General features: G+C 48.2%; 1 protein-coding gene across 1 annotated transcript in view; it reads right to left on the bottom strand.

Moving 5' to 3' along the window:
- NID1 (nidogen 1) overlaps positions 1-26,780 on the bottom strand; it is an 81,236-nt gene that overhangs the window by 19,965 nt on the left and 34,491 nt on the right. Inside the window, exons 6-12 of the mRNA XM_059397274.1 lie at positions 23,149-23,400; positions 20,668-20,868; positions 18,143-18,388; positions 17,158-17,301; positions 12,027-12,152; positions 7,109-7,258; positions 5,972-6,094 (exon numbers count right to left, since the gene is read on the bottom strand). Coding sequence (XP_059253257.1) covers positions 5,972-6,094; positions 7,109-7,258; positions 12,027-12,152; positions 17,158-17,301; positions 18,143-18,388; positions 20,668-20,868; positions 23,149-23,400 — 1,242 coding nt within the window. The remainder of the gene's footprint in view (positions 1-5,971; positions 6,095-7,108; positions 7,259-12,026; positions 12,153-17,157; positions 17,302-18,142; positions 18,389-20,667; positions 20,869-23,148; positions 23,401-26,780) is intronic.

The following is a 26,780-nucleotide window of genomic DNA, read 5'->3' as shown; positions in this document are numbered from 1 at the left end:
AAAAGTGTCCATTAAATTGTTTCTCAGTTTTCCTTAAGTTGTATTATCTAAATGTTTTCATCTTTCCTTGAAGCCTGCTCTCTGATCTCCTGAATTCCTTTGTGTCTAAAGATGTATACTGTGTCTGCTTGTGCAACATGCTGGTAAGCGTGACGGGTGCCAAGCATGAAGAGACGCAATCCAACATCGGCAGGTGTGGTATGTGCCCTTAAGGACCGAGCTTTACGACTCTAGCCAGGACTTTGTAGATGCCTCTTTGATCTGCTACTAATCCAGTCTCTTACTTTCCAACACTCTAGACAATTACATTCCCCCAGACAAGGCTAGCAGCCGTGGTGAGCAGCCTCCAAGATGGCCCCAGTCTCCTGCCCCCTGCCATTCTCATATTTAGGCAGTTGCCCTCCACAACGTCCAAGGGTTGCCCTGTGACTAATATTATCACCAGAAGTGACAGCCTGTCATTTCCCAGATGAGGTTACAAAAGACTCTGGCTTCCATCTTGGATGTACTCGCTCTTTCTCTTACCACCTGCTCTGGAGGAAGCCAGCTGCCAGGTCTTGAAGTCACAGAGGCAACCATGTGAGAGATCCAGACTGTGAGGACCTGCAGTCCTCAGTCCAGTGGCCTGTGAGGCGCAAGGGCTTGCCAGCAACCACATGGATCCCTCAGGCCCTGGTGAACCTCAGAGAAGACCAGAGTCCCAGCAAATGCCTTGACGACAATCCAATGAGAGACCCTAAACCAAGACCACCCAGCTAAGCTGCCCCTGAGTTCCTGACCCTCAGAGCTGTGAGATAGTATTTATGTCTTCGGCTGCTAACTCTGGGGATCCTTTATTACAATACAATAGATAACTACCATGAACCCTTGAGCAACACAGGTCTGAACTGTGGATTTTTTTTTTTTTTTAAAGATTTATTTATTGAGAGAGAGAGTAGGGGAGGGACTGGAAGAGAGAGAAAATGCACGAGTGGTGGAGAGGAGCAGAGGGAAAGGGGAAAGCTCAAGCAGACTCAGCTAAGCGTGGAGATCAACTCAGGGATCGACCCTGCGACCTTGAGATCATGACCTGACCTGAAACCAAGAGTCAGACACTTAACCAACTGAGTCATGCTGGCACCCTGAACTGTGGATTTTTTTTAAAACTGTATTTTCTCTTTCTTATGATTTTCTTAATAACATTTTCTCTCCTCTAGCTCACTTTATAGTTGGAATATAGTATACAAGACATATATAACATACCAACTATGTGTTCATCGACTGTTTATATTATTAGTAAGGCTTCTGGTCAACAGTAGGCTATGAGTAGTGAAGTTTTTGGGCAGTCAAAAGTTATACACAGATTTTCAACTGTCCCTGTCTGCAGGGTGGAGGGGGGGGTCAGGGCCCCAACCCCACATTGTTCAAGAATCAATGTAATATGGCAGCCCTCAAACTTTCTGCCCATGACCCACAGAAATACACTTCACTCAGCAACTACACACACGCACACACACACACACACACTCATCCACACATAGAGACGAGCGTCATTTCACCAAACGGCACTTTTTCCTACTATGCACACTCTACCTACTCGGTTGTTTTCCTGATTGTTTTCTGTTCTATTCTGTTGAAAAGGAAAGATGATAGCAGTCGGCTGAACTGATTCCACAGTCCACACACGGGTTGTGGGCAAGAATGCAGAGGCGCAGGGGGCACAAATCCGAGTTTCTTGTCTTGCCTGTCATTAGGTTGACACTGCTATAGCCGGGACCTTAACTGGCTGACTCACCCTCAAAGCCAGTTTAGTGTGAATTTTTTAAAAACTTGTCCCCTACTGTATACAGTAGGACCAAGCTAAGTGCTGACTGATTCCCCGTACCTCACTATGCTTGGCAATAGCAGTTGGGATGACACACATATTATTTTTCTCCCTGTTAATATTTCACAGAATAATTTAGTCAAAGTTTAGAAAAATATGATGAAAACCTCTGTGTTCATTTTCCAGCTGAAAAAAAAATTGGAAATACAAAGGCGGGGCACTTGGGTGGCTCAGTGGGTTAAAGCCTCTGCCTTCCGCTCAGGTCATGATCCCAGGGTCCTGGGATCGAGCCCCGAATCGGGCTCTCTGCTCAGCCAGGAGCCTGCTTTCTCCTCTCTCTCTGCTTGCCTCTCTGCCTACTTGTGATCTCTGTCTGTCAAATAAATAAAATCTTAAAAAAAAAAGAAGAAAGAAAGAAAAAAAAGAAACCCAAAGGCAGCCCCTGTGTAGCCCTCCTCAATCCCATCTTCCTCTCTCTCACGGCTCAGGTGACCTTGAGCCCCGAATTTTTGTTTTTCATTCCTATCTATGCATTTTGTAGCTTTCTTACATATGTATACACACGTGGCTTTATTTTCATAGTGTTATATTTTACATAAACGGCCTCGTGCTGTATATATCCTTCTGTCACTTTTTTCCTGCTTACCATGTTTTTGAGAATTATCCATTGATTCTGGCTCACGCATTTTAACTGCTGTACATGATTTCATTGTAGGAACTGTACCAAAACCCACTGGTGCAGCCCTCCAGTTGACAATCATTTAGTTTGTTGCTGTCGTTGTTACCAGCGATACTCAACGAACACTCACGTACACTTCTAGCACACTCCTCTCTTGACGATGTAACTAGATGCTAAATTTTTTAAGAGAATGGGGTTGAGTCCATCAGCAATCCTAGCAGACAGCTCTGATTGGTTTTGTCCTTGTCACATCTTCCTATTCCAGTCTGCAGGTCTGAATTTGTTTCTGTTTTGTTAACAGAGCCTTAGGGAAGGGGCAAGGAGTGAGGTTAAAAATAAAAAACGGGCGCCTCGGTGGTTCAGTGGGTTAAAGCCTCTGCCTTCGGCTCAGGTCATGATCCCAGGGGTCCTGGGATCGAGCCCCACATCGGGCTCTCTGCTCAGCGGGGAGCCTGCTTCCCCCTCTCTCTCTGCCTGCCTCTCTGCCTACTTGTGATCTCTGTCTGTCAAATAAATAAATAAAACCTTTTAAAAATAAATAAATAAATAAATAACAAAAACCAAAAAATGAAACACCTGCTGCTTCCTGAACCAGCAATATGAAGCAAGCCTAAAGAAATAACGAGCATCAGTCATTTTTAGTAGCTGCTGGAATGTTTGATTGAGATTATCTCGAATTCTTCCCTGCTTATCAGAATCTATGGGCAGCGAGATGGTTTTTATCCACAACTTCAAGAATAAAAGATTAGCTCTGCCTCAGTTCATCTTGGCTGGGGGTTGGGAAACATTTCCTGTCAAGGGCCGAGTGGTAGAGATTTCAGGCTTTGTATGCCTCTTAGTCTTGGCCACAACTACTGAACTCAGCCTGTGTCAAATGAAAGAAGCCATTGGCTCTACATAAGCTAACGAGCATGGCTGTTCTCCAATAAAACTTCATTTACAAAAACAAGAGCTGGGCTAATTTTGACGTGCAAATGACAGGACGCAGATCCTTGTTCTAATCAGAAGAAAACAATGTAGATGAGAAATGTATAGTGTTATATGTTCAAATTTTAACCTTAAATCTATTATTTTTCTTTTTGATGGGCGACTATCCTAAAAACTGGTCACACCTAGCCCTGATGAGAGGGTGGAAAATAAATACTTTCCTACACTGCTAGTAGGAGAGGAAACTGGTGCAGTCACCTGTTTCTTCAACAACTATAAACTGGGGTCGGGGGGAGCACAATCATGGGCCACGTCCTCCACCGGATATTGGGGACATAGGAATAAAATGCATATGCAGGGCGCCTGGATGGCTCTGTGGGTTAACCCTTTGCCTTTGGCTCAGGTCATGATCTCAGGGTCCTGGGATCGAGCCCCACATCGGGCTCTCAGCTCAGCAGGGAGCCTGCCTCCCCCGACTCTCTCTGCCTGCCTCTCTGCCTACTTGTGATCTCTGTCAAATAAATAAATAAAATCTTGAAAAAAAATAAGTAAAACTCATATGCAGCCTACACTCACAGGTTAGTGTAGACAGGCATTGAAATAGTTACTAATTGCTTAACAAGGTGGTGGTAAAATGGATATTTTGTTGAAACATTATGTAATTGTGCATATACAGGACATATTTACAGTGGCATAAATACACCTAGCAGTAACAGTGGCAATAATTAATATGTAAATATTAATTAATTATATATTGTATATTAATTATATATTTATTAATAATATATAATATATTTATATACTATAAATATAATTAATATTTATTAATTAATAAATATCAGTTCATACTAAATCAAATGAGTGACCACGTGACGCCAGACTGAGGCATCCGGCATATTCTTGATATCATGACAGAACAGCATATGGTTCCGGGGACTGAATCCGGGCTGGAGTCCATCTGACAGAACCGGGTTTGGATCTTGGTTCCAGCACTTACTACCAATGGGAACTTGATTACACCTTTATCTTTTTCAGCATCAGGATCCTCGGTGTAAATGGAGATTGTAATTGTGTTCCTTTTAAATTTTTAAAATTAAAAAAAAATTTTTTTTAAGATTTTATTTATTTATCTGACGAGAGAGATCACAAGCAGGCAGAGAGGCAGGCAGAGAGAGAGGAGGAAGCAGGCTCCCCGCTGAGCTGAGAGCCCAATGCGGGACTCAATCCCAGGACTACTGAGATCATGACCTGAGCTGAAGGCGGTGGCTTAACCCACTGAGCCACCCAGGTGCCTCTTGTGTCCATTTTAAAAAGATGATTATGAGGCACCATCAGTTCAGCATTGGATTCTTGATTTCGGATCCGTCGTGATCTCAGGGTCATGAGCTCGAGCCTCTTGTCAGGCTCCAGCTGGGCATGGAGTCTGCTTGGGATTCTCTCTCTCCTTTGCCCCTTCCCTCGCCTCTCCCCCATTTGCTCTCTCTCTCTCGGAAAAAGAAAAGAAGATTACGAACATCACGTGAAACAGTACAGGTGAAGCACCTACACAAACGGCCACCCATTACGTGTATTCATTCGGCTGCATCTATGGAGTGCCTCCTATGTTCCCAGACCAGCTCCAGATATGGACCTAGGACTATCATTATCTTTATTGTCTAATGAGACACCACGCAAGCCTCGGGTCACCAGGTCACTTCAGAAACCACACAGTCAGGTGTCATAGTTAGCAATGTGGACAGTTCTGTAGGGTCTTTAGCCAGCATCTTCCCCCAGTGGTGGCCCTTCACCCCTGCTCCCCTGCCCCGCCCGAGCTCCATTCCCTACGACTCCCAGGAAGCTGGGATGGCTTAATTTTATGTGTGAACTTGGCTGGACCACAGGGTAAAGATATGCTAGATATCTGGTCAAACACTGTAGGTCTTTCCGTGAAGACGTTTTGGATAAGATCGCCCTTTAACTTCATGGACTGAGTAAAGCAGATGGGCCTCATCTAATCAGTGGAAGGCTAGACTAGAACACAAAGGCTGGCCTTTCCCTGAGTAAGAGAGAATCCATCCTTCCCAACGATCAATGACCTGGGACACCAGCTTTTCTCTGCTTTCACACTCAGATGGAAACATGGGCTGTCCTGGGCCCCCAGTTTGCTAACTGCAGATCTTGGACTCGCAAGCCTTTACAATTGGGAAAACCAATTCCTTATAATCTCTTTATAATACACACACACGTGCATGCACACACGCACACACACATCTATTAGCTCTGTTTCTCTGGAGAACCCTGACTAATACAGAGTATTCTTACCCTCAACTGCTTGCTCAAGTTACAAGGATGCCCAGACTCGAGGTTGCCAATATAGTTATGGTCTGCGTGGTACCCCCTAGCGTTGTGTAGTGCACAACCGGTTGTACACTGCAGCTGTGCTCTCATCTCCCACCTTAACATCCCTTGAGACTCTCCATACAGACTCCAACTTCCCCACCTTAGTGCCTCTCCCAGGGCCATGTGCTCAGCATCAGAAACATGGCAAGGCCTACCAGCTCCAAACGTCTCCGACACCTTACCTCCGGGCACACAATGGAAGCCGTCTCCGTGATAACCAGGTTTGCACTGGCACTTGAAGGAGCCTGGAGTGTTGTAGCAGAAGGCATCGGGGTGACATCGGGTTGACTGACACTCATCCACATCTGCAAAACAGCCACCAAGCCCAGGGAACAGTGAAATTTCTTCTGGAATTCATAGATGACACAGTAATTTAAACCACTTTCTCAACCCTGGGGGACTCTGTTTCTGATCTGGGAATAGCGATTTAAAATTTACAAAACGTGACTCATCAAAACACGAGCTCTCCAAATTCTATCCAGTGTATTTATAAATGTGTTTCACTCCAAGCATGCAGAAGGAAAAAAGAGAAGATCGGTTTGCATTATAAAATGAGCCTTCTCATCACAAGAGAGGGCTTCAAAAACCTGGGAGAGTTTGGAGACATCATTAAGGGTGGAGAGAAAAACCTCAGAGATAAGAGAAAATTCACATGTTCAGTAATGAAAGTATCTCAGAATTTATAATCTTAGAAAAGCTTGGACTTTTCAGGAACACTGTTGGCTGTACTTTTAAGTAATTTTTCAAATCAGGGGTTGGGGGTAATTATCTCATAGTTCTCTTTCCTGAAATAATCTTTAAAGAACATCTTGGGAGCCATGAAGGACTGACCACAGGTCTAAAAGAATTCTGGGTAATCATTTATTCTTTGACTGTAGTCATTTATTCAATAAGGGCACTGGGCTTGTTTCGGAACACAAGGTGAGAGCAGGTCAGATGAATTATATATACACATTTATATATTTATATATCTCTTACTGAACAAAAACCTAGACCTCAAACCCCATGTATCCAAGACTTGTTTGCCTTTTCCCAAAAGAAAATCTCCTCAGTTCCTAGTAGACAACAGGAGTCTAATTGTTGCCTGAGTGAGCAAGTCACAGAGAACAAAGTAGTAGGGGGAGGCTAAGCATTTTCTCCAATGACAACAGCCCCCAAAGGAAAACACAGGGTTCACACTATGCAGAGAGACAAAACGCAGCCCATATGCTCAAAAGAGTTGAAAGAGTAATTCTCTTAATTTCAGGGTGAGTCGGTAATTGGCAGATGGATTTTTTCTTTCAGGTTCCATGGAGAGAAAAATCAGAGCAAGCACGCACCTTGGCAGGCTTGGCCATCCCCAGAGAAGCCCGGCAGACAGGAACAGGTGTAGGAGGACCCTCCCACGTAGACACACTGAGCCCGCTGGGGTATGTCGCAGTCATGGAGGCCAGTCTCACAGTAGTTGATAGGGCGCTGGTCCACGACAGCTTCAAACAAAAGGTTGACACACAGTGTTTGGAGAGAGGCCCCAAATGGTCTCGGTAGCCTTCTAAGCAAGTTCCCTCTACATCAATGGTTTAGTCCACTGAGGGGACTGTGCCTAGACCCCGGACCTCCAGACATCCTGTCAGGCTTCCTCCTCTGCCCCCCAGTGGGTTAGTACCCCTGAATTTTCTGTTTTCTGCCACCTGCCTCCAATCAGTCTTCAGAGACGGACACCATGGCTGTTCATCCCACCTGGTACTCAACCTTGACAAAACCTCTCTCTATATTGGCTCTCTCAAACCCAACTTTCCGTTCACTGAGACATGGAGGTGGGCATGTGTGGATGTATGTACACACTTGCTGTGGCGACCCTGCTGGGGCACCTGGAGCCAAGGACCTGAGACTTCTGCATGGTGGCTTGACCCCTGGCCCACCAAGCAGGTCAAGCACTGACTACAAACGCTGAAGGCATTTCCCGTGACGGAAGGAGAAGTTAATGTTTCCAGGGTGGTGAGACAGGTGTAGAGATACTGTGGATTCTGGGGTGTAAGCATCCCCGAGTGTCTACCAGGTACACATGTGTCTGCCGCATGGCTTTTATACCTCACTTCTCAGAGTCTCACATTTTTCCTCTGTGGGGAGGCCGGTGGATGAGCTGTCATTCTTTACAGGGTCCCAAAGATAGAACCCACAGAACGAGGGCTTGGGAAGCGGGTAAGTGACTAAGGGGGTGGCCGGTAATAACGTCTTGTGCTCTTGCCTCAAGATGGAAGTCAAGGGCTGAGGTCTCAGGGGTAATTTCAGTGGCAGTGCAGGATCTCTGGGGTTCCCACGGCACCATTTAGCTTCTGGTTTTAAAGATCTAAGACCCACGACAGAATTCTGTCCTTCAGAACTGATGTTCCTTTCCTTCCCTTCAAGGAGGCCCTTGGTGGCTAGACTATCCCAAGCAAGGAGGGCTTCTCTTCCTTCTCCTCCTCACTGTGTCTTTCCAAGACTGATTCCAGTTTTTCTTGTCTTTGAGAGAAAGAGAGAGCTCTAAGCACGGTCAGGGGACACGTCAAGGAGAGGGTATTCCTCAAGGTTCCAAATTTCTGGAAAACAGTCACCCAGATGATACCTAACAAGTGCAAGAACACACTCGGCTTCCTTGGGCCCTTCTTTCTTCTCTCCCGTCCCCTCATCTCTAAGTCTCTTCTCTTCTCTAGGGTCCCCTTCCTCCCCGCCCCCACTCCTTCAGCTTAGCTGCCCGACTTTCAAGAAATTAGGGTCCCTGAAAGGTCGGGAAAGTACCCACAGACAAAACCACCAGGAAACGAGTCTCACTCAGCTTTCTTTTCTCTATCTCTTCCGACACATATTTGTGTCATTTATACCTCATAGGTGGCCATTTTACAAGTGACATCTGCTCACGGCTCCGTTTGCTCCACCCTAATGAACAGAGACCCTCCGTAAGGGACACGCGCGGGTAGGTCTCGACATTCCCTCCCAGCCATCGCGATCGCACGTGAGTTTCTATAATCCTCAAATCATTTCTAGAAAAAAGGCAATTTAGAGCTGCGTTTTTTTTTTTATCACTTTTTTTTAACGGAAGATCACTTTTCCATGCCAAAGCCATTTGCTCCTTAAAGAAGTTTTAAAAGCCAGCCCTACCATTCCAAACTGTTTCGTTCGAACTGTTTCATTTTCAAAAATACGTGAGGCATTTTTTAGGGAGGTTTCATGTCAGTTAAGAGGGAAAGTCTCTTCGACATTCAGCCCACAGCCCTGGCAGTGTGTCTCAGTTCTCACACAACTGGAATTTCTAGATGGCTTTGCTGACAACATTCATTCAGAGGGGTCAGGACAGTCATGGAGGACAGCGGCTGCCTGGAGAACCTAAGCCACTGGAGGGGACACTGGGGCACCACGCAGTGCTCTCCTCAAAGGCTCCTGACCTTGCTGAGCTGGCAAGTTCTCTACAACTCTGATCCCACCCCTTTTACGAATGGGAAACAACATGCTGGGAGGAATGGGGTGCATTCCGGAAAGGAGAGAAAACCAGGCTCAAATGAGAATTAAAATTTAACTAGAATCCCAAGCAGACTGTAAGCTGGGGTTGTGCTTTCCTAGCGCCACCTTTTCTGAGGAGAAGCATGGAGAAGGACCCTTCCCTGACCTGGAAGGAGTAAAGTGGGCTGCTGGTCCTGAGCTGCTGCCGCCCCCCGGCAGCAGTCCCCCAGAACCACCTGCAGGCTGGTTGGGCTGGAAATGAGACCGGAGAGAAGGGGGAGATGCCAAGAAGGAAAGACAACCGAGGGTAAGAAGTCCCAGGTTAGAAGGAGGGAAAGGTATACAGGGTGTAAACAGCTCTAAGGAGGGTGGTTTCCCTCGTTACTTTGAAGTTCTGAAAATAAGGTCACAAAAGTGAATGTTTTACATTAATTTTTCCCAACAATACAATAGGCAGGGAAGGGAGAACACTGGGTGAAGCAAGTCCTCTTCCTGGCCTGTGGGATGGGGAGGTACATGGTTTTGTGCACTGCACGAAGACACCCACGTAAGGGGGTCAATGGAACCTCAAATCTCCCCACATTCCACACACAGAGCAGCGTATCCTAGGGCTATGGCCACGCAGAGGGGGATTGTCTGTGTCTTCACATAAAGGTGATTTATGGGCTGTTTTCGTACTTTGCACATTCTAATTAACTGTAAAAGTTGGCATGCAGTGGCAAAGAGAAAGGTCGCAGGTTTACAGGAAATGCCAAACACAGAAGTCCACGAGGCAGTTCCCCACAGGAAACCGAACCTCACAGAAAGAGGCAATGACCCCAGCCAGCCCACAGCCCCTGCACGAGCCCCAGCCCTTCACCGTCGGCAGCCACTGCACTGGCCTCCGCAACTAGCCCAACTGTCTTCTCTCCCTTCTCTGCTGCGACCTGGGATAAATCTTTCCAACCCGGGCTTTCCGTGCAGCATACAGTTGTGACAGAGAATTTCAGCAGAGGTGACCCGGCGACAAGCCAGAGCGACTGGCTGGAACGCATTTAGGCCGACGTGGTTTTCCCCGTGAGCTGCCTCTCCATGCAGTGGCTCTCGAAGGAGCTGGGCAATGGGGGATGGTGGCCAGGCCTGTGGGCAGGGGGGACTCGGGAAGCCTGGTGGCACAGCTCCGGGTGACTGTCACATGTGTTCCTGAGCAGTGGGATCCCTGGTTCAGACAAAATCTCACCCAGACTGTGACGTGCAGAGAAACGAAAGGCTGGAGGTCATGGTTGGGGACAGACGGGCCCCGGCTCCCACAGCTCCTCCCCGGCAGCTCCCGAGGGGCCTCCAAGGGCTCTGGGCGACCCCGTGAGCCCATGATCCAGCCTGAGGAACCGAGGTCCAGATACGTGAGGTGTCCTCCTCAAAGTCCAATGCCTCGGAGCGGACATCTGTTCCCCCCAGCCCTGCGGTGAGTGCGCTCGGCAGGAGGACGTCGCGCTTCCCGGCCACCCACCCTGGAGCCATGTCCCCCCACCCGCCAGGGCTGAGTCCAGACGTAATGGAAACGGGGCCGTCATGAAAAATAAACGTTCAAGTCACCTCCATCTCCAAAAAGCAGGGAAGGAGCTTGGGCCAAACACATAGAAATGGTTGTTCTCTACCAAGAGAGAAAAAAGTGACCTTAGCAGGGCCGGGATCTGCACTCTGTGTAAGGGGACCGGCTTCCCAAAACGTGCAGATGTTTGGGTCACGTTCAAAACCCGAGAACGGCCTGTTCCTTTCCGCCCCCGGGCTGCCACCTCACCCTGGGACCTCAGCAGCCCTGCCTGAGCGTCCGGGTGGAGCGAACGGAGCACGTCCGGCTGCAGGGAGCAGCAAGGCAGCAAAAAGGGGGCGGCTCCGTGATGAGACACAAGAAGAATCTGTTTTAAAACTGGGACCACAAGGCACCTGGGTGGCTCTGTCGATTAAGCCTCTGCCTTCGGCTTAGGTCATGGTCCCTGGGCCATGGGATGAAGCCCCACATCAGGCTCTCTGCTCAGCGGGATGCCTGCCCCCTCCACCCCACCGCCTGCCTCTCTCTGCCTACTTGTCTGTCAAATAAATAAATAAAATCTTTAAAAAATAAATAAATAAAATTGGGAGGACAAGTTGAGCTTGGAGGCCCATTCAGCATGCTGCCCTCCGGAACGGACATCTCCAAGAATCTTTGAACTTAAACTTCTTGGCCCCCGTCAGGTCCAAGTGCAGCAGCAGGAAAAAAGTGGAAACGTCTGAACAGTCAGGCCCTTGGGGCAGGCCCACGAGCACCAGTCCCCACAGCACCGGCCTGCAGTGCGGTGAGCCCCACAAAGAGCTTCTCCTCACCTCCTCTGACAGGGCCAAGAAGCTCTGCTACAGCTCGTGGCTTATTCTAGCACTGCTTCTGCCTTAGGTGCGGGACCCTCTGGTATGTGGAGGGAAGGGACAAAGTCTGGTTCGTCTTTGTAAACGGCTTCCCCAAACAACAGAAGGCGGCGCCCCCATGTCAGCCAGATGACGACAGGGCAGCGCCTGCACTCAGACCGCAGGCAACACACTCCGCATGCACGAGCGGTGTGACAAGTCACCCGCAGAACTTACTGGATTTGACAAGTCACCTGCAGAACTTACCGGATTTGACAAGTCACCCACAGAACTTACCCGATTTGACAAGTCACCCGCAGAACTTACCGGATTTGACAAGTCACCCGCAGAACTTACCCGATTTGACAAGTCACCCGCAGAACTTGCCCGATTTGACAAGTCGCCCCCAGAACTTACCCACACAGGCTCCTGCCTCTGAGAACCGATAGCCGTCCACACACTCGCAGCGGAAGGTTCCAGGCTGATTATTGCAGACGGCGTGGCTCCCACACACCGAGGGCTGTTCTGAACATTCATCGATATCTACAACAAATTTTTTTTAAAATCCACACTTAAAAAAAAAAAAACCACTTCAAATATGGGTAAATACAATAAAATAGCATTTTGGACCGCACAATTGGATCAATTCTAAGACCGCACAATTGGATCAATTCTAAGACAAACTCTTCTATGGTCCAAAAGTTACATGAATACGATTTTTTTCCTATTTATTTTTTTATTTCATCATCAGCGAGAGAGCAGAGGGAGAGAGAACCTCAAGCAGACACCACGCAGGACACAAAGCTCAGTCTCACGACCCTCAGATCGTAAGCTGACCTGAAACAAAGGGTCGGACGCTTCATTAACGGAGCCACCCTGACACCCCAGTAAGAGTTTTCTTCCTGCGTGCCACTTTCGAGAGTGACCCCAAGGCCCTCCTACGTAACCACGTGCTTCCCCTGCCTGTCCTGGAGGCAGGCGCTGAGCCTGGGGCTCGCTAACACCAGACTGGCCCGTGCACGTCAGAAAGCCAGGTGCGCAAGCGTCCAGACTGTGAACACGGCTCCTGAGGTCACGGAGCATATTTAAATGTGCTACTCAAAAATATTACTTAACCCACTTATAGGTACAAAGCAAAGCTGAACAATGTCAGGCCTAATTGTGAATTTTTGAATGTTGTCTAGAGCTTAATGCACTAAAAGGAAGCTTGTCAGTGAACCGGCAGGGTGATGTCCTCTCATGACAATACCAAAGCTATCACAAAAAACCATATGCTTTGGAACTGGACATAGCTAGGCTCCAATCTGCCTCCTTTAGTTACCAGCTTGTGTGGTCTTGGGCAAGCTACTAACTACTCAGCCTCAGTTTCCCCGTTGGTAAGTGAAGCACAGTATGACTGACCTTGAGGGATTCTTCTGAGGACTACAGGAGTTGGATGTAAGCCAGAGGAACACCCAGTATGCTCAAGAAACGTAGCTATTATTGTAATTTTTAGGGGTTCATCCTATAGCCGTGGGGATGGATTGGGCTGATCTAGGGCCACGGCCCTCAGATTGCCACCAGGCATCAGGGTCCAATCTGCATGCAGCTAACCCCACAGCAAGGCTGGTTGGCCCAGACGAGAAGCTGAGCTAACTTGTCATCGCCCTGATTACCTGCCCACTAATGGACTGAAATAAACACAACCACATGAGGTTCTTCCTATGCCAGCCTCATCCTCAGAGTATGCTGAGTATGAGTAGTCTAGAAATGCTGGTATTTCTAGAACCTTGAGACATGGGGATGTCATTTCATGAGATCATGAGATCTCATGATCATACAAGTTCCCTCCTCTTCCCACCCTCCTCCAACACCTTCACGGGAACTTTCACATTTGGAAGACAAAGCCTCATGCGTCTATCTCCAATGGCCAGCCTCGCCCATCTCCTCCCTGGTGAGACATATCCCTCCTGGCCTATCAGAACATGTTGCCAAGAGAGGCACTTCTGCCACATCTGCCCCAGAGCCTGACCTCTACCCATGCAAACACCCAAACCAAATGGTATTCAGCTTTTTAAATATGTACCGCCAATGTCACGTTCCTGTGCAATGTTTAAGATACAAGATCTCACACTAGAGGACTGCTCCGGGCACAGGTGGGAGGTCACAGCACACAGCCCCTCCCGAAGTAGCCCCTTCCACGAACTGGAGCTGGAGTGCGGCTGCGGGATACTCAGCACGGCCCCATCCGCCAGCTGCTGCTCCGACAGCACAGGAAGAAAAAAAAAAATCGGTCCGGCTTCCACGGTCTCTGTGCCCTGACTCTCAGAGGACACTCCCTGCACAGATGTCTGCACGCCCTGTTCAGACTTCAGGGCTCCAGAACTCGGACTCCACTGCCAAAGCCCAAGAGCCCAGAGCAAGAGTTTTCAGTCAAAGGGACAGAGCGAAATCACCCGGGTAAGTGTTCCAAGTTCCAGTCCTCCCCCAGCAGTTTGTGGACAGGGATGCTGTGTGTTTCTAAAAGCTACTTGGGTGATTAAGAGGGTTAGCACTCCCTTAGCCCCCACCTACTGCTGCCCAGTAGGACCTGCGGGCCCGTGGGATGAGGGAGGGTATGGCCCCTTGGCACGCGAAGGTCCCTCTCTCTATACACCCAAGCACGGTGACACCTTTTCTGTAGGGCAAGACTCTAGGAGTTTCGTCCTTATAGTGAAATTCTTCTGAATGTCTAATCTAAAACCTCCCTTCTGTAAACCAAGGGTGGGACTTTAAACCTTCCTTTAGTCGAAACAGTAAGCTGGTGCTAACTGCCCCCTCGTAAAATATCACAAAATCTCCTTCAAGTTTGTTTTTTACTCTCTGGGAAGAGATCTTGCACATAGATCAGTCTCTAGCCCAACAGGAAAGTCCTAGATAATTTGTGTAATCATTGCTTCCTAAGTTTTTTCAGAGTGGCTACTTTTCATGTATTTTCAGCCAATCTTAATTTGCCCCTTTTCTGAGGGCCAGGCTCTCTGAGGAGAGTCTCATGACTGATTTGTTACGTGCCTGTGTGTGCCCAACATTACCCGAAGAGGGGTCATCCAAAACAATCTCTACAGACTCCCGGCTGAGGAATGTATGGGAGTCATCCTGGAAGCAGATCTCTGCGATTTGTCTGGAAACCTTCTCCAAGCTATGCTGGAGGAACACCATGCAACGTGTCGCCAACACCGGGCTTGCTGGGGATGCCATCTATCATCACATCAGTGTTACACAACAGAGTTGCAAAGGCTCATTCTCATTCTCTTCTAAGTCACTTCCCAGGTCAAAATAACACACGATGTGATTTGCCTAATGCAATTTCCTACCAACAGCCTCACGTCTCGATGCTTTAACACTCTGAGGCATGTTCTAGTGACCCTGAACAAAACAGTAGCCTGACCGGGAATATACTCACATTCCATCGTGCTAATCCCCCAGAACAAGGACTAACCAGAGAACAAAAGCAAGTCCACACACGACCACTTGTCTTCCTGAGCGAGCACAGAGAGGGTTCTCTGTGACAGCAACAGAGTAGGGAAGGTACGGCCGGGTCGTGTGCTGGGAGGTGAAGCAAGCGTTCCCACTACAGTCCGCTCAGGTGCTGGGAGTGGATGAAACAGCCGGAGGTCATGGCTCAGCAGCAGTGGGTTGGGGTGTCTCCAAGCTTTACTCACATGTGTTCGTCTTACGAAGTTGAGGTAGGGCCATGTAAAGACCAAGAAGGTATACGCTTCCAGCAGAGAAGTGAGGGAGCTCCCTCACTGCACGGTGTCCAAAACCATCTTCCTGGCCCTGGGAGGGCTCTGCCCCCCACTCCCCAGCTACCATGCTGCTTCAGACTGGCCTGAGCCAGCTCAGCCATGTAGGATTGCTGGGCCATGTGGGGGAAATTCTGGAACACTCTGATGATTAGAGGCACGTAGGAACTCTGTCCCCTTCCCAGTCGTCTGTTACAAGGAAGGAGAGCATTGGACTGGATTCTACCACCTGTACAAAGCCATCAGCAGGCTAAACTGTTACACGGTCTGTTCCTACAAGCACATGTCCCTGCTCCCCATTATTTCAGATGCCCCAGTGAGCACCTTACTCTGAGCCAAATACAGGAACATAGTGACAGTAGGACCTGCCAACCTTTATGTTAAATCAGCACATGAAATCTGCCACTCGTCAGAGGGCTGGATGCCAGACCCCAGGCATCACCCCTCGATTTCATGGCTCACCGGGTTCTCAGACCCCAATCCTTCAAGAGGACTGGTCATCTTTCTGGCCAAACATACAGGTGCATGCCACTCTTTCACTGGGGGTACATCCTTCTAGCATCTGCGACACCTGCTAGCGAACCCTCGGCTGCAGACTTAGGCTGCTCTGATTTAAGTGCTTGACACTCCTGCACTGCTTGCTTCTGCTGGATGGGCTCGTCACTGAGTTAGGAGTCAGCTAACTGACCCTCGGTAATGTCCTAAAACTTAGTCACAAACACATGAGTAAGTATGCAAAATTATATTATAATCAGGAGCGCCTAAGGGGCTCAGTCAGTTAAGTGTCTGCCTTCGGCTCAGGTCATGATCCCAGGGTCTTGGAATCGAGTCCCGCACCGGACTCCCTGTTCAGCAGAGAGCCTGCTTCTCCCTCTGTCTGCTGCTCCCACTCTCTGACAAATAATAAATAAATAAATAATGAAATCTTTAAAAAAAAATCTTAAAAAAAGAACATATTAGTATGCAGCTGTCACGGGTAAGTATTCAAAGTTAAACTACAATCAAGTAAGTCTGGCGAGAAGGCAGTGAGCGTAACGTTCGTGCGTGAGTCAGACCCCCGGTCAGACGTTCCAGTGTCACCGGCTCGCTCAGATGAGCCACAGCATTTCTCAGCTACAGAAAAAGGAACGAATCTGCCACCGGTGGAACAGCTACGATCAAAGTAAATATATAAATAAACCGCATTAGCAAGTGTTGGCCGGGATGTGACGGAGGGCAGCCCCCGTGCGCTGCTGCCGGGAATGTGAAATGGGACCCCCGCCGAGCGGAGAAGTGTGAAGGCGCTGGAAGAGCCAAACCGGTATTTCATACACTCGGGTTCACAGCGGCATCACCCACACCAGCCAAAAAATCGAAGCAACCCAGGAGTCCACAGACAGACGGAGTTAAAAAGACAGCAGTGTGTGCAGGCCACGGAATCGATTCCCGCCTCAGCAGGAAGTGATTCGGGCCCAGGCTACCACGTGGTAAGCCCTGAGGACACTATGCTCAGAGAAGTGAGCCAGTCACAGAAGGACAGGACCGTGTAAGTCCACTCTATGAGGTATGTAAAGAGTCATATTCATGGAAAGTAGGGCCAGGGGGACAAGGGAATGGGGAGTTGTTTAATGGGGACAGTGTTTCAGTTCTGCAAGACAACCAGAACCCCAAGTGTGGGGCCTGGCACATGCCCTGGTGCTCCCCTTGCCCCTCCCTCTCTTCACCCAGCCCTCTGGTCTGCAGACTTCGGACACCTCCTCCTGGCCTCTTCCCCAGCCCCCACAAGTCAGAAGGGATGGTTGTACCAGAGCAGATCCTTCCGTCCCCTCGGAAGCCTATGGAACACTCGCAGGTGAACTGAACCCCAGGGCCAGGGCGACAGGCGGCATTGGTGTCACACCCGTGAGTGCCGATGTAGCAAGGGTTCTGCAGGGCATCCGGGGAGCCATCTGTGAAGGAGAGACACAGAAGCCGAGTGAGTGATCCAGGGATGCCTGCGGGTTTCCTCCTTCCACAGAGAGCAAGGCCCAGCTGATGACCCAGAGGGTCCTGGCCTAGAAACCACCGGATTCCCATGTCACCCTCGGGCGGGATCGGCAAAGCATGTCCCTCCAGATCCATGCCTGTTTTTGTAAATAAAGTTTTATTGGAAACCAGCCGCATCCATTCACTTGCAAATAGTCTATGGCTGCTTCCGTGTCACAATGGCAGAACTGAGATCTTCAGACACTACAGGGCTGGCAAAGCCTAGAATGTTTAATGCGGAGCCTTTTAAGAAAAAAAAAAAAGTACCACCACCAATGCCCAGGGCCCAGCTGTCACAGGAGGGAGAAAGACACCTGTCCTCCTCCTGCTTTATAGAGCTAAGCAAGGATGAACACGGCCGGCTGGGGAGGTGGCTTGGGTATGCAGGGAGCACCAAAAGAATTAAAAAGAGAAAAGCCTAATGCTGGACCCCAAGCATATAGAGCCCGTAGGGCTGGAAGATTTGGGTGACACGCAGACAGCATGCAAGCTCTCCGAATGCCAGCTTCCCGCATGCAGCCCAGAGCAACCCCAGACCGGACCTCGGAGCCAGTGACGTGCTGCCCCTGGGCAGGGGTGCGGAGGCTCCATGCCGGACCTGCACTGGCTTTGCCTAGAGCCTCAGACCCTGAGCACACGCTCCTTTCATGGCCAAGCACGAGTGCGCTCAAATGCCCTGCCAAAGCCGGCTGTGGCCTTGAACAGTCCGCTCCGCCCCACATGGAAGGATGAGGAGAGAGGTTATGTCCAGGCTGCCACTCCTACCCCTCACAGGACCGATGGAGTTGCTCAGTGCATAGCGCAAGATCTTCTCCTCGCGGTTGTACAGGACAAACACACTGTCCACGGACAGCTGCTGGGTGCTGGGCAGGTCCGGCCGGGAGGGGTCGTGGGCGCACTCCTGGAAGGTGATGGTCTGGCGCCACTGGTAAGCGTGGATGTCGGAGGGGGTGGCGCCGTCCTGCTCCGGGCCCGTCACAGTGTACTCCCGGGACGAGGACGACGTGATCACTGCGATGCGGCGGCCGGAGAAGGGAGACAAGGCAGGGTGACAAACGGGGCAAGAGGTTTAGTCGAGGGCTTTCAAACAGCGAGCAGAAGTCTCTGCCCAGATGAGCGATTGGATGGAACAGTACCTAAGACCGTTTACTTCTGTGCTACCTCGGTCTCCCATACTGTTATGGTCTTGCTGGCACTGGTAATATTTCCCGCTTTCTCGCCTCAAGGGCTCTCTGTGGCTTCTGAAGCCACCCAGAATCAACCGAGAGATCGAGTCTGGTGGAAAGGGCACACACGGAAAAGCAGGTTCACCTGAACCTACACCGGCGCGCGCAAGCTGTGCAATCGTGGGCCACTTACAACCTCTTTAGCCCCCATTTCTTTTACAAGTGGGTAGGGGTGAGAATGAGATAATGTGTGTCAAATTTCTGGACCCACACAGGCTAACGCTACTATGATATACTACCACTGATGTGGCATGGACATCGTGACTAGCAGAGAGCTGGCAGCTTTCTAGAGGTTATCGCATCTGGGATTCAACAAATAGTGGCTGCTATGTATCACTCTAGATGAAGTAGTTCTCTGATACAAAAAATAAAAAATAAAAAGAAGACACTAAGTGGGTTTCATGTAGCCAATTTCTGGAAAATTACTAAAATGCTTTGAGCAAACCTCAAGAGAGAAGAAGAGAGACAGTCTTCCCGCTCAGGAGAGAGCCTGATTTTCAACCATATGATGAAACTCTCAACTTCCTATTTAAAAAAAAAAAAAGAAAGAATAAAAGGCTCTTTATATTTGTGTGCTCTGCTGTAGTTCATAACAAAAGTCAGAGGATAAATAAAAGATTAGTATAAGCTGTCTCTTGTCCAGCTCCCACGTGCTACGCTGCCAGAAACACCATCTGGTCGCAGGCTGACTGCAGCCAGGGTCCCGCTGCTCATTCCAGCTCCCATTTACCAAGCCACGTGGTCTCCAGGAGAGCCTGATCAGGCCACAAGCCGTGGTAATTAGTACAACCTTGCTGGATGGCAATTTAATGAGAGACTTCAAAAAGTTTCTATTGTTTGGCTCAGCAACTTTACTTCTAGGAATTGAATCTTAGGAAAGAATCGGAAATTTGGTCAAGATTTATGATGAAGATGGTCCTTGGAACTCATTATAGGATGGGAAAATTGGAAATAACGTAAGCTTTAGAGAAGAGAATGGTTTAAATTAATGGCCATATAAAAGAGTAGTGCCGATTCATTAAAAAGGATTTTCAAAGCCTATTGAATGAACTATAAAGTATTCAGGATTTCAAATTAACTGGAAAATGAAGATATAATAATGGGGTACCACTGCAATTCTATTTAAATGAAAAACTATATACCCAACTGTAGAGAACATGATAATACTGCATCAATGTCAAGTTTCCTGACAGTGATCATTGTGCTGTGTCCACATAACAGAATATTTTTGTTCTTAAGAAAAACGGGGGACTTATTCAGAGGGTGGACAATCACAATGACTACAACTTATTTTCCAAAAATGTATTATTTGCAAATATATATATATATATCTCTAGGTAAGAGAATGATAAAATAAATATGGCAAAATCTTAACAATTGGTGAAACTGGGTAAATGGCAGGTCGAAATTGTGTTACTTTCAACTCTAATGTAAGTGTGAAATTATGTGAAATACTAAATTAAAATACAGGTATATACATATATACAAATGCACATATATTTACATACAGATACAACAGCCATGCTGTAGGTTATATCCCTAGGACTTACAAGATCTATACTGAAATATTATATATATATATATTTTTTTAATTTATTTGTAATGGGTATTTTTCAAGATTTTTATTTTTAAATAATCTTTAAAAATCCTTCAAATCCTCCAGTCCACCCCCCCACCTACCACCCAGACAGCCAGGAGCCTCTGCTGGGGTATTTTATATGTAAATGGAGAAAAGGCTGAAAGGAAATAATTTAAACCTAATAATAATTATGCCCCAGTTTTACCATTATGCGTAATTTCTTTTTTGGGGGCACTATTTTTCTATGTCTTTATTATGTCTGCAATTAGAGGAAAAGGTGATTTTAATAAGCTAGCGCCCATCTGTTTCCTGCCAGGAAGCCCAGGAGACCACCCTGGCGTAGTAGGGCCGCTGGAGCAGTGGGTGGGTCTGGAGTCAGTGGGGAGCTAGGGTTGTCCCCACAACCCTCCCGCTACCCCCGGCCCCTCCCTCCCATCTCCTTACCTCCCATCCCCCCTGCCCCCCATGCAGCGCTGGCGGCTCACCCCCACGGGAGTAGTGGTAGAGCTCTGTGTAGGGCTCGATGTGCACGGAGGAGCCAAACGGGATGTGGGGCACGTGGCCCTCCAGCTCTGTGTCGATGGTCAAGTGTCCGTGCTCGTCAATGCCGCTGAACTGCTGCTTGATGATCAGCTTGCCCGGGGACCCCACAAAGGTCACCTCAGCCTGGCGGGTGAACTCGCCTCCTGGAAAGCAAGGCCCGTCATTCTACCATCTGGGAAGTCCCCCATTCTACCGTCTGGGAAGTCCCCCTCAGGCCAGCCCCAGGCGTGGGGGTGCTGCCCGAGGAGACTCGCACCTCCTCCATGAGCGCTTTAGTTGGGTCGGGAGACACAGAGCTGGTGACACTGAGGGCAGAGCCGGGACCTCCACGGGGCCCCGCTGAACACACACAGAGGAGAGAAGCTGCTTTCCAGCCCCGCACCAGCCTCTGGGACGTGGTGGGCTCAGGGACAGAGCTGGGAGATGCCAAGGACAGGAGTCTGACTCCCAGCTGTGCCAGGTACTGACTGAGCGAACGGGAACAAGTTACCCAACCGCTGAGCCTCCATGTCTTGATGATAAAGATGGATACAGGCTACCTTGTGGAGACTAGATGAGATAAAGCATGTTACAAAAGTGCTCCGTCAAATGTCAAGGGCTCCAAGATGCCAAGTGGTGGTGACAACTGCTGGAACAGCTCAGTGCGCTGCACACCATCACCGGTCCCCAAAACCGCTCAGGGAGCACTCACGACGGGGGTTGGCGCAACAACTCCCCTCAGCCTGTGCAGCCCCACAGTGGCAGAAACCCTTGCTCTACTACCAGCTTCTTCCCTTTTCCACATGTGCAGACCCCCAGGACGGTGAGGATGCTGGCAAACTACAGCCCCGGGGCGAACTCTGGCCGGCAGCCCTGGGGCCAAGAATGATGTTTATGTTTTTAAATGGTTTATTAAGAAGCCAAAAGAATAACATTTCCTATTATGTATATTATCATACATATTTCACATATATAATATGTGAAAATTATATGAATATTAAGTTTTAGTGCCCACTAGCAAAGTTGCATCAGAACACTGCCACACTGATTCATTTACATACGAGCTACGGTGCTTTTGCTCCCGAGTTGCAAGGGAGACGTATAGACAAAAATATTTAGGCAAAGCAAATATTTACGATCTGCCCCTTGGCAGAGAATGGGACAACCCCTGCTTTATAATAAGGACCCCAGTCCCAGGCAGATATCCAAGTGCTAATCCAGGTCCCAGGGCAGTTAAGAGCCACTGTCAAAACGAAACACAGATTTGCTGTGGCAGGGGATTTGTCAAGTCTCCCTCGGCTGGGCTGACGATAGTTGTTACGAAATATGGCCAGTTTACATGAACCCACAGACAAAGCAACACCACGTTGAAAAGCTGTGCAGGAAGGAGCAGCATCTGTGGTCTGACTGCAAAGCTCCACTGTGTGTGCAAAGGAAGGAGCATGTTTGCATGAGAACATGAACTCAGTAATAATACTCGGGATATATGTGCCTGGGCAAGAGAGGGAAAAAATATTATGCCATGCATTTGATATCTTATGGGTAGGTGCCCCCCTTTACAAATATATATCCTCTCCTTTCTTAAAATGGTCACATTTACAGAAGCCTCTGTAGCTGTTGGAGGGTTACCCATGCAAAGCCTAGAGACCCTGCCTCACGGTGTCTCTGCGATAAAGTCTGGCTGAGGCTCCAGCCAGGCGAGGCAGTGGGGAGATAACAGACTGAGGGGCTCAGAGGCAGCGATGAGTACTGTGACCCAGAGCAGGCTCCAGGTCCTGGGAGTGGCCAGAGAGGAAGGACACAGTCTCTCGTATCCAAGCTGTTCCAGGAAAGGGCCTCCAGCATGCACAGGGGAGCTGGCCTCAGCAGGACGTGGGAGGCGTCACGGCCACACTATGAAAATGCTCCCTCCACCTGACCATCTGTCCATGTGTCTACTAAAGACTGAACTGTCCCTGACAGGGCAAAGCCTCTAAAAAGCTCCAAGGAAAGTCAGGTTTTCTAAGACTTGAGAGGATTGTGTCTCTCAGGTTTAATTTTCCAGCTAGAAATGAAAAGTTTCTGTTCTCCAAGCAGATACCGAAGCAAATATCAGATCAGGTTGGCTGGGAATTTGGAGGCTTGAGAAACAGAATGAGGCATGGGAGGCTCGAGAAACACTTCGGGATGGGAGGCTGGATGAGGTCACCTCATGGGCCCCGCTGGAGACTTCTAAAACCTCTACCACGAAATCACTCCCTGATCAAAATGCAATTCTAGATGGCCTTAGTGAGTACATACTAATGACAAAATTAATGATGGTTTTACCCCAACATCTTCTTTCTGGAGCCCCCAAACGCTCATCAGTAAGTTGTCTGCAGACCTGGAATTCCCCTTCCATTCACGCCCAGGCTCCCCAGGCACCCCCGGGCGGCCCACTGACTGGAATGTCTGAGACAGTTTACCTGTGATGCTGAACCCATTCTTGAATCCATCCTGTTCCACTGCAAACATCCATCCAATGATGCCTCCGACAGGGGCCAGGGGAAGCAGAGAGTAGCCAACGGTCTCGGGAATGGTGCTGATGGCCGTGTAGGAGCGCCCGTGGTTCATCACCACGTAAGAGTGGAGGTCAGTGTTCTCAAAGACGATGGGGACCGGGCTGTTCCCCACAAAGATCCTTCCTTTCACCTTGCCGTTAACTCGCTGGGGGGAGCCTGAGCAGGAAACAAAAAGGCCAGCCCTTTCAAAAAGAAGAACGTGCCTGGTAGGACCTATACCTATATTTTTTTTAAAAAAATTTTTTTAAAGATTTTATTTATTAATTTTTTAAAAGATTTTATTTATTTATCTGTCACAGAGAGAGAGTAAAAGAGAGAGAGAGAGCACCAGCAGGTAGAGTGGCAGGTAGAGGAGGAGGAAGCAGCAGGCTCCCCACTGAGCAAGGAGCCTGATGCGGGAGTCAATCCCAGGATCCTGGGATCATGACCCGAGCTGAAGGCAGACGCTTAGCTGACTGAGTCCCCCAGGCATCCTGGACCTGTACCTATAAAGCAAAGAGGCAGAACAGCATTGGGGTAAAGGGCCTTGGGTTAAGTCAAAGTAGTTGTCCTCAAGAAGACAGTACATACAACCATCTGTGAGCCTTAGAAATTCCAGCATCCCGCCTCCCTCCCATGCTGATGGATAACAGCACGGAAGGAGCTCCGACGGGAGCCACGTGTGATGGAGGAACTTCGGGGACAAATGAGATAATCTCAGGAGAAGAACAGTGTCACAGGTGATGCAGAACTAGGTGATCCCATCACTGATCACTTTTGAGCGTCTAATGGACAGAATGAGTAATCTGGGTGGGAAAGAGGGCCGGAACGGATGGTCCTGGGAGTCTGGGACATTTGGCGGCCTGATCTATCACACATCTTAACACACAGCTTAGGCTCAATTACGGTCCTCTTGCCAAGTGTGAGGACTGTCCGTCAGCCCAAGAGGCAACAGCCACAGGCACCACAGATGTCACGCACCACACAATGTGGCCAATGGCCCCGACCAGCTTGTAGGCTGGAGCGTAGTCACAGCTGACTGTTCCATTCAGACAACTGGGAAAGATACACAGCGTACTATGGAAATTTAAAAGCTTTTGCCATAAATTCCCTAATAATATATAAAGAATAATATTTTTGTTTTAAAAAACACATTAATAATAAGTGTCAGCATATACCTGGGGGAAAATACCAAAAGAGATATACACAAAATTGCCAACAGGGATTAACTCAGGGCAATACAGTAAACTTTCATTTGCTGTAACATATGCCTCTATGTTTCATGAAGATCTAGGAGGTGCATCTGTTCCTGTTTAATCAGGAAAATGTCAGATCTAAAGAAATGAAGTTGTTCTTGCATTCAAATAAGAAAAGTTGGGGTACCTGGGGGCTCAGTGGGTTAAGCCTCTGCCTTCAGCTCAGGTCATAATCTCAGGGTCCTGGGATCGAGCCGTGCATCGGGCTCTCTGCTCAGCAGGGAGCCTGCTTCCTCCTCTCTCTCTCTCTGCCTGCCTCTCTGACTACTTGTGATCTCTGTCTGTGTCAAATAAATAAATAAAATCTTCCTAAAAAATTTTTTAAAAATAAGAAAACTGAAGGTTACCATATGATCCAGAAATTCCAACTCCTAAATATATTCCCCAAAGAACAGAAAAGCTAGGTCCACACAAGAACTTGTACACAAATGTTGTTAGTAGCCTTGTTCATCACGGCCAGAATGCCCATCATTGGTATAACTGTGCAACAGAACACATAGCTAGAAGAAAGGAACCAAATACTGACAGATGCCAACACACGGACGGACCCCAGAAACACCTGCTAAGTGAAAGAAGCCAGACTTGGACGGTTCCATATTGTATGATTCCGTGGAATGAGATGGAAAGATTTCTGAAGAAGACAACCCATCAGGAGAGGGCATGGATTAGTTGCGGACAGGGACAGGGGACCCGGGGGAAGTGGGGAAGACGGCTAGTAGGTACAGCGTTTCTTTCTGGACTGATAAAAGTGTTCTACAACCAAACAGAGGTGATAGTTGCCCAAATGAGTGAAGAGCCGAAAACCCACCAAACTCTATGCTTTAAACAAGGGTGTTAATTATAGCTTTAAGAAAACTGAAGGACCATACAGTTGAGGGTCTATTTCTGGGCTCTCTATTCTGTTCCATTGATTTGTGTCTGTTTTTGTGATGTCCACAGTAGCCAAACTATGGAAAGAACCTAGATGTCCATCAACAGATGAATGGATAAAGATGTGGTTCATATACACAATGGAATACTATGAAGCCATTAAAAGAAATGAAATCCTGCCATTTGCAATGACATGGATGGAACTAGAGGGTATTATGCTGCAAAGTAAGTTAATCAGAGAAAGACAATTATCATATGATCTCCCTGATATGAGGAATTTGAGAGGCAAAGTGGGGGGTTGAGAGGGTAGGGAAGAGAAAAAATGAAACAAGATGGGATCGGGAGGGAAACAAACCATAAGAGACTCTTAATTTCATCAAACAAACTGGGGGTCACGGGGGGAGGTGCGGTGGGAGAGGGTGGTTGGGTTATGGACATTGGGGAGGGCATGTGCTATAGTGAGTGCTGGGAAGTGTGTAAGCCTGATTCACAGACCTGTACCCTGGGGCTAATAATACATTATATGTTAGTTTAAAAAAAAGGTAATTAAAAAAAAAAAAAGAAAACTGAAGGAAGAGGTCAACAAGTCACCTTGGGCTGTTCAGGATTGATGCACAATTAAATTCGATCAGTTATTGATTGCACATACATTGGTTCTCTTCCTAGATTACCAGGGACAGGATGTTCATGCCCAGCTCCTTCCCTTGGGACTCAGCACAGTTTTCGGAATGCAGTAAGTTCCCAGTAAAGTCTGTTGAGTAACCCTGACAGACGGGCTCACCCTTGAGCACGTGCAACAGAACACATAGCTAGAAGAAAGGAACCAAATACTGACAGATGCCAACACACGGACGGACCCTTGTGCAGATCTTTTGCTGTGTTCAGGACACCCAAGCCATTATGCAGGGTCACTGACCAGACAAGGCATGCTCGATAAACACAGTGCTTCTACACACAGATTGTGTCATTACACCAGGGAGTGCTATGCAGTTGGAAGACTAATAGTGAAAAAATGCATCCCCCAAACAATTACAGAAACAAACAGGAAAGCCAAGCGAAGGAAACCAAACGAATTTTTTCCACCAAACCTTGAGCCAGAAAATAGTTTTATAAGTAGCAGGAATCCAACAAATATTTAAACCACAGAACTATTATGGGGCGCGTATATAATGTCAAAATATGCAGCTGGACAGTCTGTTATAGCTGAGCTTGCCTCCAAACAAACTGCTCAGCATTTCCAGCTCTGATACTGGTGTGGGAAGAGCTAAGAGGTTGCTCTTTGAGAATGAGCTCTCCTTGCAGATTCTGGAAGCTTCTCTCAGGGCGAGAGAAGTACAAAAGCCAAGCCAGAAACAAAGAAGCAAAGGCACGTCACACCTGGGGTAGTGGGATTTCAAAGAAAACAGAACATATTTACAGTTCAGAACATCC

The sequence above is a fragment of the Mustela nigripes genome, chromosome 4, assembly GCF_022355385.1.
Source record: "Mustela nigripes isolate SB6536 chromosome 4, MUSNIG.SB6536, whole genome shotgun sequence".
Classification (NCBI taxonomy): domain Eukaryota; kingdom Metazoa; phylum Chordata; class Mammalia; order Carnivora; family Mustelidae; genus Mustela; species Mustela nigripes.
Note: the sequence above shows the minus strand (reverse complement) of the source record. Positions and strands in the feature narration are given on the sequence as shown.